This window comes from Pogoniulus pusillus, chromosome 24 (genome assembly GCF_015220805.1).
Source record: "Pogoniulus pusillus isolate bPogPus1 chromosome 24, bPogPus1.pri, whole genome shotgun sequence".
Lineage (NCBI taxonomy): Eukaryota > Metazoa > Chordata > Aves > Piciformes > Lybiidae > Pogoniulus > Pogoniulus pusillus.
In genome coordinates, this window is record NC_087287.1 from 657,157 (window position 1) to 676,916 (window position 19,760).

General features: G+C 48.1%; 1 protein-coding gene across 12 annotated transcripts in view; it reads left to right on the top strand.

Annotated features, from left to right (window-relative positions):
• Positions 1–19,760, top strand: part of SHANK2 (SH3 and multiple ankyrin repeat domains 2) — a 285,477-nt gene that overhangs the window by 255,236 nt on the left and 10,481 nt on the right. For 8 of the 12 annotated variants that reach the window (XM_064162990.1, XM_064162984.1, XM_064162985.1 and 5 more), the window contains 4 exons: positions 14,126–14,185; positions 14,419–14,549; positions 15,882–15,993; positions 17,086–19,495. In XM_064162990.1, the coding sequence (XP_064019060.1) occupies positions 14,126–14,185; positions 14,419–14,549; positions 15,882–15,993; positions 17,086–19,495 (2,713 nt within the window). The remainder of the gene's footprint in view (positions 1–14,125; positions 14,186–14,418; positions 14,550–15,881; positions 15,994–17,085; positions 19,496–19,760) is intronic. The other 4 variants (XM_064162986.1, XM_064162987.1, XM_064162988.1 and 1 more) reach the window with 1 other exon arrangement.

Below are 19,760 nucleotides of genomic sequence, written 5' to 3' on the forward strand. Positions count from 1 at the left end.
TCAAGCCTCAGTGGCATTTGACTAGAGAAATATCAGTTGATGGCATTCAAAGGAAATATTATTGGCTCTGACTGCAGTACGCATCCGCACTCCATCCCATTCCTGTTGTCCATTGTTTCAAAGGTGGCACATCCTAATGGCATCTGAAACAATGAAACTGCAGAGCAAATACATATCAATGAATGCCAGAGAGCCAAGTAGCTCCCAGGGCTGTGTTGTGTTTGAAGAAACCACTCACAAAAGTCTGGGTTCAAAACCATGTTTTTATTTCACTGTGCTGGAGTTGATGATGGAGATTTGTCTGCAGGAAATGATGGAAATGCCAGCAAAGCAACTTTCACAGCACTCACAGCACTGGCTCCTCGGCTAGCTTCCCGCATCTGCAGTGCTTCTGTGTAGGAAGAAGCTTTTCTGATCTTCAGCAGACACTGCTTTAGAAGATGGGAACAAAAGGCGCTGGACTTAATGAAGAATTCTTGCCGGGTGTCCTTGTAAGTAATTGATTTGCATTCTGTATTTGAAATTCTAATGGGCTAGCAGTGTCGCGAGGAGGTAAAGGTGGTCAGGAGGCTGCTCATCATTTCTCACAAGTGTAAAGCAGGGGCTCTGGGTGCAGTTTGCAAAGGTGAACCTCATTTTCTGTTGACGTAGCAAGGTCAGAGGTGGTGTGACTTGTAGTCTGACTTGTAGGGAGTCCGCAGCACTAAGAAGGTACAGGATTAGCACCATCTCTACACGTGTGTGCTCTTAAAACACTTTGCAAGACAAGAGTACTGAGAATGGGCACTCTAACTTGATGTTGGCCACTGAAACCAAACTTGGCACCTAGCTGGCAACATGTTGAGTGGCAACCTTTGGCCCAGGGTTGTAAATTCCCAGATAACTCTCAGCACCAAACCCTTTTGCAAACCAGGGGTTGTGTTGTGTTGTGTGAGGGGGGCAGCTTCAGCTTGTTGAAAACACCGGGTCCAGCTGAGCCTCTTTGTGGGTTTCTCCTCGTTTTCACTAGGACCATCTTGAACTTCTCAGCTTGCTCCTTTCAAGCATGCGGTGCCCTTTCGTGATACTTGTTTTTCTTTACTGCAGGACAGTAAGTTGAAAGGTTTTCAAAACCTTTCTGCATCAGCCAAACCAGACAATGGTATAAAAGAAGTTGGAAAAGGAATTGTAAGTGTTAAAGAAAATGTGGGGTTTAGTAGCACTGGGACCCGAGAGGAGCTGAATCTGTTGGCCCGAGCGAGTGCCGCATGCTGTACTCAGAGATTACTGTGGCTCGCTGAGCTATTACTAGCTGCGTATCTGACCATGTCTTCAGCCCCGCACGGAGCAGAACAGTTGCATGCCTTTCCCAAGGTGGTGCAGTCAGGGCAGTGGAAAACCTTTTCACACTTTTAATGTGTTCTCTCTCTCTTTCAGGCGCCAGGGAGATGAAGGACTTGTCTCCCTCATCTCAAAACTCCCTTTGCTGCTATTTCTCTTATTTTTTCACTCATTTCCAATGTCACATACCCATGTTAACAAATTTCAACTATAACAAGAAATAAATGTGTTTAGATAATTGATCATAGTTTGCTTGGTTTTTCCCCTTGGCATGGGAGCACGAGAGCCAGTGTAAGACCAGAGAAGGCTGCAAGCGTCTCGGGCTCTGCAGCTTTCTTCTCGGCTGCTTTCGGCTAGTTGTCTTTCTTTTGTCACTAGGCCAGATTTTCAAATGCTGTCTCTTAAACAGAACATCAAATTGCCACTTAAATTCTACCTGGCTTGCAGGGTAGGAGTGGGTATTGACTATATTCTCTGCTTTGTTTTTGTTCTTGAACCAAAACCAGTGTTAGACAATGACCATTCCTCTTTCAAGGTAGGCTGAATTGTAGGGCTGCAGGACTGCAGGTGTCTTTCCCATGCCTGTACAGTGATTTCTTTAACTGAGCGGACTGTTAAAGAGCTGGTACTTGAAAATTGCATCTACAGAAGGGGTTCAAACCTTAGCAGTTTGCCTTCCTGGAAATTACTTTGGATGGTGCGGTTATAAAATGGAAATGTGACTTGTGTGTGCTGACGTGGAGGTAATTTCAGCCCAAGAAACACAAATAAGGCCTTCTAGAGAGTTTTGGTAGCTCTTTATGGTGGGTACATGAAACCGTTTCCATAACTCGTGTGATGGTATTTATAGATAGATGATGTTAAATGATTGGTTTTAGTCACTAAACCATTTTTATGTGCTACTGATTGATTTTACAGAATTTCCCCCTTTGGGGCTCCGAGTGCGCTCTGTAGAGTTTGCAGTACCCCAGAGAAAACACAGTGGTTCTCCTCAGTTCTCAGGGAGGAGGGAAGTGTTTCAGCTGGCTGATGGGTTTGGCCGTGTTGCAAAGCCCTTTGTTACTTCCTCCTCCTGCTAACTGCTAAAATAACCTTCTCTGCCTGTTGTTTGCATCATGGTAAATGTGTGATGCTGGCATTGTGATTTAAGCGCAACCCTGCTGCAGGTTGTTCATCTGGGGAGGGGACTGGGCAGGGTTAATGCCATACTAGGGTGTGCTGGTGGTGGCAGGTTTCTGAGGACTAGCCTGGCTGTCTAAATGAAAAGTCAACCATGCCATTTCTGCATGTCTTTTAGCTATACATGTACATGACACAGCTATAGGCTGAACTTGTTTCTTTGCTCTAAATATGATCAGAAACAACAAGTTTGGATTTAAACCTTAACCCTTAATGTTGCACTGAAGCAAAATAACAGTTAAGGTTAATCTTTAAATTCTTAGCATTGTGTTGAAGACCTACTTGTACCTTACCTGCCTTTGCTCTTTGACCAATTTTTCTGTATCCATTCCTGTCTGAATAGCTAAAGTGAGGCTTTAGTTTCCAGTGGGCATAGCTGGTGTAATGGAGATGCATGTTTAACCCCTGCACATTGAAGTTACCTATTTTTCCCCAGAGGCACTACAGATCTGCTTACCCAGTGTGACAAGCAACATGATGAACTTCTCTAGTCTGATCAAGCTTTCTTTTGCAGTCAGTAGGTGCTCATCTTTCTTCTACCGCCTGGTTACTGCTGCAAAGCTCTTCTACAGCTCTGCTCGCCCAAAGCTTTGTCTCGATTCCCACTTGTGCTGTTCATCCTTTACCTCGTTCCCCTCACCCACAGACATGTGCCCTGAAGGATTTGTACGGTTACTTCCCAGCTATTCTTTTACAGACTCGGCAGGGCAGGGTCTTTTGCACAGATATGGGAAGTGACAACAATCTAAAAGGAACACAATGTGAATAAGTGCCCCCACTGGGTTTTTTTTTCAGCCGTACAAGCACAATGATACACATAATCACTCCTGGTCTTTGTGCTACAAATGAGTTACTTTTAAAGTAAAGGTAGAAAATCAATCTCCAAGACACAAACAACACCATAGTCTTATTTTTACATAGCTGAGATGTTGGCCTGGATGGTCTTAGAGGTCTCTTCCAACCCGGTTGATTCTATTCTATTCTATTTTTAGTAAGCACAGGCAAAGCCTGTCCCTTTAGTTTTAGTACTGCTTACAGATCTGATTTTTGCAGATGATTACAAGGAAACAAATTCTATCAGCTAATGAAAGACGTTAAACTAAACTTGCAAGCTCCCGTCTAGGGAAGGCGATGGAACAAGCCATGTGCACATGCAGTAGCTGACACTGGGGGCTGTGCGCCTGTTGACACCAAGGAAGACTGAATGTCCTGTGTTCCCATCACTTGCAAAAGGAAAGATACACGTGCCAACACCGGCGGTGGTTGGCTGTGGCTGCTGGAAAAGGTGGGTGATCCTCCAGCCCGTGGGTGCAGCTGGCACCATCTGAAGCTTTGCGTTACTGATTGCGCCTGGTACAGTTTCTGTCTGTATCTGTCTTAGGTATTTACAAGGCATCTGTCACCTTGGTACCTAAGCACTTTGAAAAATGCACCCACCCCAGGCAGAGGCCCAAGTCCAGAGCAGCAGAGGCAGGTCCCAGGAAGCTCCCCAAGTGTGTTACCGCTGTTGTTGAGCCCCTGGCCCCCTTGTTGTGGCCAAGGAACATCTCCACCTACCTGTCAGCAGGAAGACGGTGCCCACCCCTCACGTCCAGCTCCACTGGTGGGCAGTCTGAAAAGGAGAGATAATGGAAAAGGCAACGATCCGGTAGCAGAGGTGAAACAGAAATGGTGGGATTTCAAAAGGAGGGCTCCTTAAAGAGCAGCACATCTCAGGGGAGGGATCAAGCTGCCAGTCCAAGTGGCAGGTAAGGCACAACACAGGCATAAATCTCAAATGCTCTTCAGTGAACAGAAGTTGCAGAAATGCCTCTGGTGTCTCTGAAGTTTGTCTGTGCCCAAAGCCCTGCTCTGTGCTTGGCCTCTGTCTCAGTCCTCTTACCCCTACAGCTGAATCAACTGTTCAGTGCTCTGTGTATTGCAACCCAGTAAGTGCCACGATCCTAAGCGTGTCTGGTAACAACCCTAAAGGACTCTCTCTGATACGAGGAATGTTGTGGTGCAAAGAGACAGCATGATATGGCAGTGCTCCAGATGATGGACATACTGATGAACCTAAGGGCTAGAACAATCTTGGCTTCTAATCACCATGTTCAGAACAGGATCAGGCAAGCCACAGCTCACCCCTACAGGCAAAACAGGTGGAATGGTTCTGCCGTGGTCACCAGGAGCTATTGCTGATCCACCACCACATCAGACCAAGCTCTCTGTCAGCCCAGTGCAAACACTAGTCTGAGCAGCCAGCCACGGGCTTCGCTGCAGACACAGACGATCTGTGTGGAAGCAAAGCAAGGAAGGGAGCCAGGAGCTGGGTGAGGGTTCACTAGTTCCTCTTACATGGACCGCTGCAATAACAGCTCATTTTGTCTTTAAACACGACAGAATCGGCAGGGTAAAACAAGCAGCAGTCTCCAGAAACCTGTGAGTCCCAGGTGACTTTTGGAGATAGCTGCAGAGCACTCACAGTGATCAAACGCTGGAATTGAAGTGCAGTGGCTTGCTGACTTCCACCTGCTTCTCTGTCCTTGAGCTTGACCTTTCTGATCCCCGTACTTGGTGATTTAAGGATCAAAATGGGAGCCTTGCCCTATCAGAGCAAGGGACATGAGGTTAGGAACATGAAGTAAGTGACAGCTTTGGAGACTGCCAGTTTGTTGGCTGATTTCACTAGGTATAAATATAAAGATATCTATAAAAAGACTTCAGTGACCTATTTTGCCTGTAAACTGTATCTGTCACTGTGAGGGAAATGCTGAATGTGGGGATGGTGAAACAGTAGGAAGATAAGAGAAGCTGACCTCTTCCCCTAGCTTCCCACCTAAGGAAGCTAGCTGTGCTTCCTTGTACCTGCTGTATTTAAAGCTTGGATTTAAGAGAGAGCTTTCCAGAGCGAATTAACGCCTAAGCAAGACCAGCCATGATGATACGTGGTTGGGTGCGTGGCCAATTCCTACCCGACAATTGCTGTCCCCCTTGCCAGGGAAATGAGACAAAGGCAGTTAGTTGAGGTAACTAATTTCAGCCAGCTTCAACCCTACTGTCAGCAGCCGTTCAAAGCAGTCAGTCTCTTCTCTGGCCGACAAGGGCAGTCCTGGCCATGCCAGGTTGTAACTGGCACACCTTTTCCACAGCGCCAGCCTAGTCACTGGTGCGGTTGTCTACCAAGATCTGGTCTGAACTTTGGGCGACCTTTGGTCATCAAGGAATGGATTTACTGGGCAGAGACTGACCCAAGTATCCAGGTGGTGTCAGCCATTGACATTCAGGCAGCTTTTCCCATCCTTGCTCTGTAGTGAAGGAGAGCTCATGTAAGGCCATGCCTGTAATGCACCCTTGGCTTCCCCACACTCCATGTCAATGCCTCACCAAGGACCTGGAATGCCCAGGCTTGTTGAACAGCTTGTAACTAATCACAGCAGCTATGAATGCTGCTCCTCTTCACTACTAGCCAAGTTAACAAACCTCTCCTAAAACCTGTTGAATGTATTCATTATTCAGAAGTATTCGCCAGTAGGCTCCACAGGTAACCTCCTGGCCAGGGGGTTTTGCAGACTGGTTGCTTGTGCCCTTTGTCATTTGTGGTATTGGTCACCTCTGGCAGATGCCAGTCTCTCAGCTCTGCAAGGCTGAAAGTACTGATGATGAGGACTGCAAGCGATAAATTTTCATGGAGAATTAGGAACTTGGCAAAAACTGTCTGTGCTTTTTCAGAGAAACTTCTCTTTGCAAGCCTCTCGTGAGTGTGTAAAGATGCACAAATAACAAAGGTGTTTTGGTCCCCTCCCCAAACCCAACCCCAGCAATGCTATTGACAGAAGCATTTGTAAATGGACGTGGGGGTTGGAGGGGTTTTGCATTTTGTTTTGCTTCAGTTTTTGACTTTTGACTCGGTTTGGCTCTGTTACTTACCAGTTGCTAGGTGGGCTCTGTTCAGAACGCTTGCCAGGAAAAAGGAGTTTTCAAGTGCAGGAAATTTTCTGATGGCATGTTGAAAGAAATACAAAGACTCTTTGTGTGACCAGGATGGATATATTTGATCCCATCTCCTCCTCCCATTCCACAGAATTAACAGAAATGTGTGTTGGCTATGTGTTGTAACAAGAGCTCCCTTGGTTTTTTTGTGCTTTTTTTTTTCCTTTTCTTCTTCCTCATGTGTACTCAAATAGAAAAATGCTGAGAAGTGATTTTGTGGTCCTACACTGGAGTTGTTTAGAGAGATCTAACGAAGGATTGCAGCTATGGCTGCATTAGGCAGAGGGGGTGAAGAATTGCAGAGGAAGCAGCGGTGATGAGGGCCAGGTTGATAGTCCCTTTCAAATCTCCGTGGAGTGGGAGAGCCAGCAATTGCATGATCAGTGTGTCCCTAAAATCCATTTTCATAAGGAGCTCATGCCTCTTTACAAATACAGTCTCATCCTCACTTTCCATACAACATGCAACTGGACAGTCCAGCCAGATGCAGAGAGAATGTGAATACTTTGAATGTGAATACTTGGAAGTAGTGAATATGCTAAAGGCACAAGTGAGAGACACTGCTTTAAAATCAGCATTAAAGCACACAGAAGCCCTTCTAGAGCAGTGTAACAGCGGAGGCACTCGGGTGTACAAATGAGGAGTGCCGCATCAGGGCAGATGGGGCCTAATCTAGAGGAAGAGGGACCACTGAGTCTGTCAGAAGGAGCTTTCATTTAAAATCATATAAAATAACAAAAGAAAAGTTAAGACAAACTCCAAGTCCCTTGATTCATAAACAGAACCATAACTGTCATTGAACATGACCTCAGCAACACCTGCCAGGTGTAAGCGTAGAGCTCTAAGCTGAGGTCTGAAGAGCAGCACACAGATTATTTCACAGAACAGAATAGAACATTTTTCAGGACTGGAATGCCAGAGAGCAGGCCTGGCACTGACCTGGCCTCCCAGTCAGCACAGCCAGGCAGCCAGCAGCAGTCAGCCACTGGGGTCCAGGTCTCAGCCTTACCCACACTGGCACTTCCCCCACATGTCCCTTGCCTGAGTGTGAGGGGTGCAGGCTCTTTGGGCTACCAGATGACACCGTTTTAGCCAGACTGCCCCAGGCTGATTTCTGATGACCAAATTGTCCCCTCCAAAAAGCCCAAAGTGGGCTCTTTGTTCTTTTTTTAACCTGAAGCATGGAAAGGGTGAAAGTTACAGCCACCGACTCTTGTAGAATGGTGGCTGGGCAGATGGCACTGTGCTGCGAGCCAGCGATGGCTGTGGGTGCAAGAAGCTGAGCTGTTTCCAGCCTTCGGGAGTGCGTTTTCTGTAGGGGAGGATTTAGAGTAAGCACATCTGCAATGTCCCCGTCCTTAATCTCCGCTGCGGTGCTCCTTTGCACGCTGACCTGCCGTAGGGGAGCACTCGCACCCAGACTTCCACCACGTGCCCTCAGGCAAGGGAAGAGGTAGCCAGGAGAGGGCAAAACCGAGCTGATTTTCAGAAGCTGATGAGATCCTGGCGAGCAATGCCCTCAGACAGCACCACCTGCCCTTTGGAGAAGAGAGCAAGGGCAGCCTGGCAGGTGCTGGGGAGGGCATTGCTGGTGGGATCGGGGCTGTGGACGGCCACGTCGCGCCGCAGCAGCGGTTTGGCAGAGAGCTCCCTGGGGGTGGGAGTGACGTGAGACGTCGGACAAAAGCGAAGATAGCCAGCAGTGCTTCAGAACAACAAAGGGCTGCCCTCAGCCAGTGGTGGAGCACATCTGGCACACCCAGGAAGCTCAATTGGACACTTGGCCCTGAGCTCGTCCCGGGGATTTCAGCCTGACACCACTGCAGTGCATAGGTGAGCTTCTCGCTAGGTTCCCCGACGTTCCTGTCGCAGTCACGCTGAGGCGCACTGGTAGCCGCTGCGCGGGGGCGCAGCAGGGCCGTGTGTGTTCTGGGTCCAGGACAGCGCACTCAGGGGTGGCCACCTCAGCTGCCACTTGCCCAGCGCAGCCACTAAGCCTTAGCCCGCCCCTCCGTTTGCCCAAGCACATACACTGGCTTCCCAGCTGGCTTCTTTCTGTGTGTTGTCCAATGCATGTAGATACCTCCATCTGCCTGGCCTCAGATACAGTGGTTGTTGCTCCTCTATTTGATTGCCAGATGTCACTGGGGAGCAAGATGGGGAGGCTCCTGGATCCTCGGGGCAAGCCGGCCGTCACCGAGGGAGCTCGCCGTCCACGCCGGCCGAAGAGCAGGAATCCTCGGTGCCCGCCTCTGACGAAGACTCGCCGGCCAGGACCACGGAGAGCTGGCAGTGGCCGCTGTCCTCGTCTGAAACGCACAGCAACGTTGGGGAGGATTTTGAGGGCTTTCAAACGCCGGCGCGGACTCCGGAGTGCACCATGGACATCCAGTCTCCGGCGGATCAGTCGCTCAGTAGGACTCCTCAGTTTGAAAGTGACTCTCCTGAGGAGGAGGGAAATGATGCAATGAATGAAGAGCGCTGCGGTGTTGAGCCTGTCCCTAGGGATCGGGGTTGGAGAGGGCAGCCCCAGCTAACAGAGGGAGAGAAGCTGTTGATGGAGACCAACAGCAGGATTGTGCAGCTGCTGGAAAATATCAAGAGGGAGCATGCACAGTCCATGGGCCTCATGTCACAGTCCATGGGCCGCATGGAGCTGCAGCTGGGCATTGTGGCTACCTCCACAAGGGCCATCCATAACTACCTGTCAGAGATTTTAGCATTCCTCAAGCAGCCACGGACGCAGGTCCTTGAAACACGCATCTCCCAAAGAGCCACCCCCCACGTCGAGTTGACTTGTGCCTCGACGTGGACTGGTGAGGACGCAGTGGCATCCTCCACTGTGTGCTTACCAGGGGCCGAAGGGACGGGCGACTCTCGAGAACCACCGCAGGCTACGCTGCCTTGTCGCAGTGGCCGGCTGCAGAGAGCCATAACCGAGAGGGCCTCGTTGCCCATGCCTCCATGCCAGGGAAAAGGGGGAGGGAAGAAAAAATGACCACACCATAGGATTTTTAGGGTTTTTTTTAATGTGCCTGTCCTTTTAATTCTTAGCCATAAGGCCATCAGTGGCAGAAATCAACCATTTCCTACATTGGCTAGCGTTGTATTCTGGCTGACTAGGTTAGTCTGACATTTTGTAGTCTATATTTGCACTGTTAATGATGTGTGCTGCTGGTATTTGAAGAGCATTTGCCTCTGTTCTTTCACTTTAACTTCATAAGAGCATTTTTTTACTCTGTGCCAGGCATTCATTGCTTTTCTTACAAATACAAGTCATTTCTTGAGGCAGCTGTTCTTTGAGTTTTCTTTCTCCATTATCCCATCCTCTCTGAGCAAGCGTTCTGGACTGGGTGGTAAGTATACAGGTCTTGGCAATACTCGCCTCCCAAACTGTGTTCGATCAGTCTTTGCCTGGTGTTTCTGGCATGCCAGCCTGAGGTGTTGGGGTTAGCCTGTACCGGATCATGACCATCCTTATCCTCTGTGGGTCTGACAAGCTCTCTTTCTAAGACCCTCGGTGGAGCTACTCCACATGTCTTGGCTATGTCGTACAATAAGTAATGTTGCCAGGATCATACCTCATATTTCTCTTTTGGGGCCTGTGTAGTGATGTGCCACCAGATCTATCTAGGCACCTGACTCTCATTTTTTCCAAGTTCCTTTTATGATGGATCTGGTGGTTTGATGGGCAGCATTATAAATTTTCCTCTGAGAGAGTCTGGGGATTCGAAACAGGAGTCGCTAAGCAATGTGTTCTGTGGGGATAAGAGCCATCTCCTGCAACCAAACTATTGGGAGGATACTGTCTCCTGTAATTATAACAAATATTAATTATTTAAGAAAAATATTAAAAAAAAAAAAAAGACAGAAAAAAAAAATCAGCTCACCTAGCAGCCAGAGCTCTTGAGAATGTCAGAGTCATGACACGCTGTTGGGTACTGTGCTACTGTGTCTGTGAATAAGAGCTTTTCATCAGAGATGAGCTACACGTTGATAAAATGCAACTACTTGCTGTGCCTTTAGGCCATCTAATTTCCTGAGGGCTGGCACCCTGAGCTGAGCACAGGTGCCTTTGCTAACCTCAGGGCAGATGGAAACACACTCGGCAATAAATTGTTTTGTATCCATTGGTGCTGCCTCTCTCGGGGGAATTCAATATAGTGGCACTCAAATTGCTATATGCATGCAGAGGCATCAGACTGGCTTATCCATGTGGTACCCCGACAGTCCTCGACAGGATGCTGTTGCCAGGAGCCCCTTCGAGTGGTGGTTACTAACTCTCACAGGTGTAGCATGGCTCCTGTGTTTGACTCTCACCGTGCCGTTGTAGCTTCTTGTGAAGGCTCAGAAGAGTTGGTATGGGAAAGCAGTGGTGAATTCCTCTTCTGGTAAATACTAGAGCGTAACTGTAGGCTTCAAAAATCCTCTTCTGGGACAAGAGCTGAGCTGTGCTCTCTGTGCCCTGAGCCAGGGACTCCCCGCCCCTCTCTTTCTGCATGGTTGGAGGTGTGTAGAGCAGAGTGGATGATATTGGTGTAGTCTACCAGCTGAGAACAAAGCAGATCGTGTTGGGCCGCTGTACCAGCCAGCCACAGGTTGCTGCTCTGTCCGTATGCACGTGCTCCTGGGTGGGCTTGGCGGAAAGGCCAGCTGAACAGTGAGATGCAGCTGGTGTAGCCAAGCTCCAGTGTAGGCTTTTTCCACCACAGACTACTCTCTCCCTTCCACGTACGTCCTTCTAAGAGTACCACTGGAGGTGAGCATCTTTGGCCACACACCTCACACTGGATGCAAAGTTTTGCATCCCTTCGGTGGCTTTTTTTGTAGGTCTTTTGGCAAAAACTGTTTGTAAAAGCATCCTCAGAGTTCCCAGCGCAAGCTGGTGTGGTTCCCCTCTCAGTGGTCGGAGGAATGTGTGCTGCAGAGGATTTAAAGTCACAGGGGGGTCAGGAGAGAAGGTGGTCAGGAAGCCTGACAAGTGACTGCAGGTGCAGCCTGGGAGCTGGTGTTACTGGTGCATACTTGCTTTGCACAGCCCTGCTGTGGCTGGTAGCAGCCTAGCTACAGGCAAAGGCAGGCAGAAGTTCTCCCCAGTGTGCTTACCTCTGATTTCTTTGGGATGAGTTTGAATGCAATTCAGCCAGTTAGTCTTCTTGGCCTGAATAGCACGTTGGGCAATAGCAGTGAAGGTGTTTTGGTTTTTCATAGTGCTTTCACTTCAGAAGTGGGGTGCATTTGTGGCCAGATGTGGAGCTTTTGACATGTTTTGCAGGACCCGCCATGTAGCTGCTGCCATTTAGAGCAAACCTTGTTCCACACACTGGCTGCTTCCACAGCTTCAGGTTTTTTTGCTGTAGTTGTTAAATGACAACCTCTGCTCTACCTTTGCTTTCTGATCAAAAGCAGCAGAGCAAAAGAAGAAGCTGCATGGCTGTGGCAGTGATGCCATTGGACATACCACACTAGGAACTTGTAAAGGGTTCCTTGCAAAGCAGCTAAAGCTTTAACCTTCCCTCCTCTCCCAGTTCCAAGTGCTTTAGCTAGAACTGGCAAGGCATAAGGCACTACTTGAATGGGGACAGCTATACTGGGTGAGAAGGGTTGAGAACCTGTCTACAGATGAGAAATCTGCAATATGAAACAAAGATTTTTTAACTGGAAATAGTAGATGTATTGAGAATTGGTGCCAACTGATATTTTGGTCAGATCCAAAATGAGGATCTGACTTGGAGTATTGTCTAGCAAAATCAGTGCAGCTGGAGGGTTTGTATGTTTCACCCCCAAACAATTACCTTCATGCTTTTCAAGTGTCTGTCATAGCCTCATCACTCTTTGCCTGTAGCTTTTTTTGTTGTCTGAATGGGTATATGGTTACATGTCTCTGTTGAAAATAAAGGGGAGCAGTTCTTACATGGCGTATTGATATTTCTTCTTTACAGATTTTTAGTACCTAGTGCTTCAAACCTTTCTTCTTTCTGTATCCCAAAGACCAGTCGTTTGGCTTCTGGGATGATGAGAAGGGTGGGAGAGACTTAACAGGAAATCTCTGCCCTGTTGAAGCTCTTGGTGGTAGATCCCCGAGGACAGTTCTGCAGTCTAGCTGTGTGTTTGCTGTATAGGTCAAGCGTTCACGGTTACACCACTGCTTTCTGATGCTTTTTGCCAAGCAGAATTGCAGATGCTTTTCTTTCAGGTTACCGTTTGTAGCACAAAGTCTCATCAAATGTGACTTGAGGTTTGTTTCGGTTTTGAACACATGTGATGCTTTTCAGATTTTTTTTTCCCCTTTTCTCTTCCACTGGATGATATTGAAGAGTTTGTGGGTTTTACACCCACCCCAAAACCAAACAAACAAAAACCCCAGACCAATGAAAATAATTGAATGCTAATTGCAATTGAAAAGAAACAGCAACAACTCTGGTGAGACAGTTTTCAGCAGTGTTCAGCTTACTGGGTCTGCTCAACCTTTCCTTTCCTGCCTGTCCCCTGACCCTCTGTGACACTGAAATACTCACTTCTAGGACAACCTTCTTCCTAACCAGAAGGCTAGAGGTCCTTCTCTCTCTTCTCCCAGTTAAAATACCATGCTCGCATCAGCCAGATCTACTGTTTAGAGGGATCAAAACGCTTTTTTCCTCCTGCCTTATTCCCATCCATATCCAGGGCCACAGATGCACTGCTCTCCAGTGAGAGGTAATACTTCAATCCCTAAATCTGATACTTGACATAGCAGCACCATCTCTAGAGCACGACAGACCTGGGGGTTTGGAGGTCTGTAGTATCCTTGTTGTCTGAAGCAATCAATCATTTGGGAAACTGATCTGATCGCTAAGTCCCATGGCTCTGGCTCATGCTGTGGAAGCCTAGGAAGCAGGTGCAGGGATTTGACTCAGATGAAGACCACAGGCTCTGTAACTAATCCTTACCTCGGCAAAGGCACTGAATTAACATGGCACAGGTGATGGAAGGCATAGGAGGGAAGCCTGCTGCTATGATTCAGGTTTGGGTTCTAGCACAGATTCAAAACTCAAACTCTTCTGCTTCAGCTAGTCATTTATTTTCTCTGTGCCTTAGCTTCCTAGCAGTAGAAGTAGCAATTGAGTTGCTGGCAGGCTCTGGCTGGATGACTGTACAGCTCTTTGAGGCCTTCAGTCTGAGGGACTAATGTCATGTATTAAATGCTGACAAACTTTGTTTGTGACCAGAGCTGCAGATGGGGCTAAAACTAATGCTTAAGTTTCAGAACATCTTGATGGAAGCTTTCCTTATGTATTAGCATAACAAGTGGTAGATGAGGGTCCCAGTCACTGACATCCCTCTTCAGATTTTGGACCTTGACGATTTGGTCTGTTTCTGACTGACCGTGGTTAAATACGTTCCCAGACTGTCCAGTTGTGAAAGTATCAAACACACATGAAAGTTTATTTAAGCAAATGCTGCAGTTACTGATGCTAATCTAAAGATCCAGGAGCATGAAAGCCTTAGGATGCAATTACTTAAGGAGAAGAGCCTTAAAAGAGCACTTCTGGAGTACTTGTTGTCCAAACTATCACTGGAATTCTGATGACTAAGTACAGTCTGCTTATCTCTATTTGAAACAGTGCTGTACAGGTTCCTTCTTTCTAAAGGTCTTCTCTCCATTTCTATATAGATATTCTCCCTTCACATTTTGAAGGTTTGAAGAAGAGGATTGTTTTTCGAGTCACACTAAGTAAACATTGAATGCATGCAGGCTTAAAACTAAAGCATGCACGTTATGTAGCAGCAGTAAAAGTGCTCGGCTTGCACGGTTTATGATGCTCAAGCGTTGCCTTGTTAAAATGCAAAAAAACCTTTTTCTTTGCCTTATTTTGGAAAGTAAATCTCTTCCTTTGACCTTGCATACTTGCGCTGCCAGTTCCTGGACAAGCTGTATTTATTTTACTGAATGCTTCTATGTTACAGATAAGGTGGATGAAATAGTGCCAGTTTCCAAGCCATCAAGAATTGCAGACAATGCAACTGTGGACTCCAGAGTGGCAACTATTAAACAGCGGCCTTCTAGTAGATGTTTCCCTTCAGCTGCAGATATGAATGTGAGTGGTAGCCACGAAGTTTGCTTTTGCTTCTGGAGCTGGTTGGAGGGGTTCTTGTGGCAGCATGCAGGGCATGCAGCAGAAAAGAATTTACAGACGTTCCTTTATGTACTCACTGGACTCACCTGGTAACTTCCAGGCCTGGGCTACTCCATGTTTCTCATAGGAGGTTATAGCAGCACAGTCTACAGACCCCTAGAAAACATTTCTTGTTATATCCTTATGTTTATTCTGAGACCTTCACATGAACAGCAGTGCTGCTTCGGTGCTACACAGGTGTCAGCTTGCTCTGCCTGTAGTCTGAGCAGGCCAGGCACCACTAAGTTCTGAACTTGGAGGTGCCACTGTTGCACTAAGCCCAACCTAAAAGAACTTTGCAAAAAGTGAGGCTTGTGCACCAGAACGTTTGCCCTAAAGTGAAGGTTTCTCCTGCTGCTGCAGGTTTCTGTTATTCCTAATGGCCTGCATAACATCTTGGTAAAATAACTCACGCTGCTTTGTAAGAGAAGGATTGGCATTAACACTATAGCAGGTATTAGAAGTGTAAACCCCTGAACTCTGAAACTGGATTACTCACGCTACAGAAATTGCTCTCAGAGAGCTTTGTATGTGAAAGATAGTTGGGGCTTTTGCATTTCAGGTGTATTTTTTCCATTACCCACCCCTCCACGACAGCTTCAGTCCTGATACAACAAGCCCCTTGCTGTTCTCAGCAGCTTGGGGTGGAAGGAAATGGCCTTTTTCAGTCTAGGCAACTCAGTGATTCTGTGAAGTGAAGACCATTCTAAGAGGCAGAAAAAAGTCTTGTGTTGACCTATAAGAAGGGGCAGTTGAGTGCTTTGGGCTTCAGGTGGTGTTCCTCAACTCTTAGCTGGCATGCTGACTGCCAGTGTAACCCTCTGCAAGACATCCTGAAGTCCATGCAGAGCTCCAGGAGCAGGTCTGCTCCTGAGGAGCTGGCAGACGGCTTGGTGCAGATGAAACATTGACACCTGTGCAGTGTGCTGCTGGGTTTTTGGAAGTGAACAGAACCAAATCCAGTCTCTTCTGCTTCGTTTTTCATACAGCACAGAAAAGTTGCTGGAAGTGTAAGATATTGCCTTGTAAATGGTCCCAGCTAACGCCACTTACAGCTGTTGCCGTTCTGTGAGCACAGAATTAGAGCCCAACCTTCCCTTCCTCCCCAGAATCGTGCCAAGGGTGTTCATTTCCATCGGGGTTCTCAGTAGCAGGGGTAGTGGCTTCAGAGATGTGAGAGAAGAATTGTTTACATGTGAGAGAAAGCCTTGCATGCTTTAATACCTGTGGGGTTCTTTGTTTGCTTTTTTGTAGTCCATGTATGAGAGACAGGGTATTGCTGTGATGACGCCCACTGTACCAGGGAGTCCTCAAGGTCCTTTTCTGGGTATACCTCGGGGTACAATGAGAAGACAAAAATCTATAGGTAAAATGCTTCTCATGTATAGTTTGCTTGCGCATTAACCACATGCTTTTAGTAGCTTTGCTTCTTTCTTAAAGCCTGTTTCTCCAGCGCCTTTACTTCAGTGAATGACCATTCAATTTTTCTGCCAAGTTCATGAGAAAATAAGTTTGTGTCTAAGATGAGATGATTGCCACGTTCTGCTTTGATGGCAGCGCATAAATATTATGGAATTGTAGTTTAGTTCCTCTCTTTACAATGTTCACTCTTAACAAGGCAAGGCAAGCTCAATACAAGGCTTTTGCACTGCATTACCTAGGGCAAAATGTTATTCCTGTTTTCTCTGTTACTGAGGCAAAAGCTGTGTATTTTACACTGATTAAGCAGACCACAAGTGTCCCACTTTTTCATTCCAAACGATGGCAATAAATGGTTTTACAAAAGAGAGAGAAAAAAAAAAAGAGCAACCCAAGTTTGGACTTGCTTTGTTCTTGGTAGTAGTGACTCTCAGCAGTGATCGTTATCATCTGAGAAATGTGATTTGCTGATGTAAAATTAGCTTCTAAAGTAGCCCAGTGTTACCCACCTTATTTATGTTAGAAGCCTGATCTGAAACAGTATCCTGTCATCTTTTGAAATGAGCCTTCATGGTTTTTTTTTCACCCATAGAATCTTCACAGTCGCTCTGTTGAGTTTCAAATGCACCTTGAAAAGCCGCTGGGCTTATAGGGTGCATTGTGTGGTGCAGTTACAGAGTGCTAGAGCAAGGCATGAGCCACTCTTCTGCACAGAATCCCTTCCCCATGCCATGGTTTTGGAAGGGAATGTGTTTTTCTGCTGCTGCCTTGGTGGTCCAGAACCCACAGCAGTTTACCAGCAAGCAGATCGTTGCAGCTCTGCAGCATCCTTTTTTAATTCTGGCATCTGGGTCTCTCTGGAAGTTCAGCAGGAAAGAATGCTTGTGGTAGGAATCATCCCAAAGACCGCTCCCATAATTTCCCATCTGCCTCATGCCACATGAAATGCACCCTGGCATTTTAAGTTGCGTAGAAAACTGATGCAGCACGAGGGATGCCCCTGGGCGACGGCGTTTTGACTTTGCTTTCTGATTTGCAGGAATAACAGAGGAAGAACGGCAGTTTTTGGCTCCTCCTATGCTCAAGTTTACCAGAAGTCTTTCGATGCCTGACACCTCTGAAGATATTCCACCTCCACCACAGTCCTTACCTCCCTCACCACCACCACCTTCTCCTTCACTGTACAACTCTCCCAAATCCCCAACATCAAGGAGCTATGGAACTATCAAACCTCCATTTAATCAGAATTCAGGTTCAAAAATCTCTTTGGTTAGGCCTGAGAATGTAGGGACAATGATTAGGGACAAAGGGATCTACTTCAGACGAGAACTGGATCGATACTCCCTGGACTCTGAGGACCTGTACAGCCGCAGCGCCGCGTCCCAGGCAAACTTCAGGAAGCGGGGCCAGATGCCAGAGAATCCCTACTCCGAGGTCGGGAAGATCGCCAGCAAAGCCGTGTACGTGCCGGCCAAGCCCGCGAGGCGGAAGGGGATGCTGGTGAAGCAGTCCAATGTGGAAGACAGTCCAGAAAAGACCTGCTCCATTCCCATCCCAACCATCATCGTGAAAGAGCCATCTACCAGCAGCAGCGGGAAAAGCAGCCAAGGGAGCAGCATGGAAATCGACCCTCAGTCTTCAGAGCAACCCGGGCAACTCCGACCTGATGACAGCTTAGGTGTCAGCAGCCCGTTTGCAGCAGCCATTGCTGGAGCTGTGAGGGACAGGGAAAAGAGGCTGGAAGCGAGGCGCAATTCTCCGGCTTTCCTTTCCACAGACCTAGGAGATGAGGATGTTGGACTAACGCCACCAACACCACGGATGAGGCAGTCAAAATTTACCGATGAAGCAATGTTTAGCAGCGAAGATGGTTTTAGACAGCTGATGTCACCATCTCCAATTCCTGCACCGAGAGAGCCTGAAAATCTTTTTAATAGCAGTGAGCCCAGCAGTCAAAGTGATCCAAGGACATTGAATGCTTCATCCAAAATGAAAGGTACTGAGAACAGTACAGTGGCAGCTAAGCCCACCAACGCGCCCAGCCCGGACAGTTACGTGCACCCGGTCACGGGGAAGCTGCTAGATCCAAACTCCCCACTAGCCCTCGCTCTCTCTGCCAGGGACAGAGCCATGAAAGAACAAACGCAGCAGATTCCAGGCAAAGGGGACATTGTTAAAGCTGACCTTAACAAACCACTTTACATCGATACGAAGCTGAGACCCAATATTGAAACGACTTTTCCTGTCACTGCCACCGTCAGTAGGCAAAACACCCGCGGCCCACTCAGACGGCAGGAGACTGAGAACAAGTATGAGACAGATGTGGGGAAAGAGAAGAAAGCAGAGGAGAAGAAGAACATGTTGATAAACATTGTGGATACCTCGCAGCAGAAGTCTGCTGGCTTGTTAATGGTTCACACTGTGGACACCGCAAAGTCAGATGATTCGCCTCAAGATGAAGAGGAGAAGACAGCTGAGCTGGAGCCGAACCCCGAAGAGTCCCTACCAGAGAGGCCAGAGGGGAGCGCGGAAGCGGAGGGTGAGCTGAACGTGCCTGCAGCGCCCGAGCCCCCGGCATCCCCCTGCAAAACCATCGTGGCGGCGAGCTCCGTCGACGACCCTGTCATCCTGCCCTTCCGCATCCCTCCTCCGCCCCTGGCATCAGTGGACATCGATGAGGAGTTCCTGTTCACCGAGCCACTGCCGCCCCCCTTAGAGTTCGCCAACAGCTTCGACATCCCCGACGACCGCGCAGCTCCCGGCACGGCACTGCCGGACTTGATGAAGCAGAGGAAGAACGACACGCCCGCACCCGCACCCTTTGCCCCCAGCCAGCCAGCCAATTCCTTAGACAGTAAAAAGCAAGTGGGTCTGTCAAACTGTTTGCCTGCCTCATTTCTGCCACCCCCTGACAGCTTTGATAACGTCACTGACTCTGGCATCGAGGAGGTAGACAGTCGGAGTAGCAGTGACCATCACTTAGAGACAACCAGCACTATCTCAACAGTGTCCAGCATCTCCACCTTATCCTCAGAGGGGGGTGAGAACGTGGATACTTGCACAGTCTATGCAGATGGGCAAACATTTCTGGTGGACAAGCCCCCAGTACCTCCTAAGCCAAAAATGAAGCCCATAATCAACAAAAGCAATGCACTTTACAAGGACGCGCTGATCGAGGAAGCTGTGGACAGCTTCGTGATCCCTCCTCCCGCGCCGCCCCCGCCCCCAGTCAGCGCGCAGCCCAGCATGGCCAAGGTGGTTCCCCAAAGGACATCTAAGCTGTGGGGCGACGTGCCAGAGGTGAAGAGCCCAATCCTCTCGGGCCCCAAGGCTAACGTGATTAGCGAGTTGAACTCCATACTACAGCAGATGAACAGAGAGAAATCCTCAAAGCCAGCGGAAGGACTGGAGTCGCCCACGGGAACAAAAACTGCCAGTCTCAGTACAAGGTAAATGTGGTTAACCAGATCAGGCTCCCCCTCCCCAGACAGGCACAGGGATTAAAGAGGCTGCACTCTCTGGCCCGCGGGTTTGCACAGTGAGTGGTCCACAGCAAACAGTTCTATGGCAGGGAACATAGTTTATCTTAGACTGTCAGCATCTGTGCTCTGCAGCACAGGACAGACACTTCTTAGGCTTCTCCAGTTGCAAAGACAGTTCCCACTAACCTTTCACTTGCTTTGATCCAATTACTTAGATTGCTTTTTAAGTCAC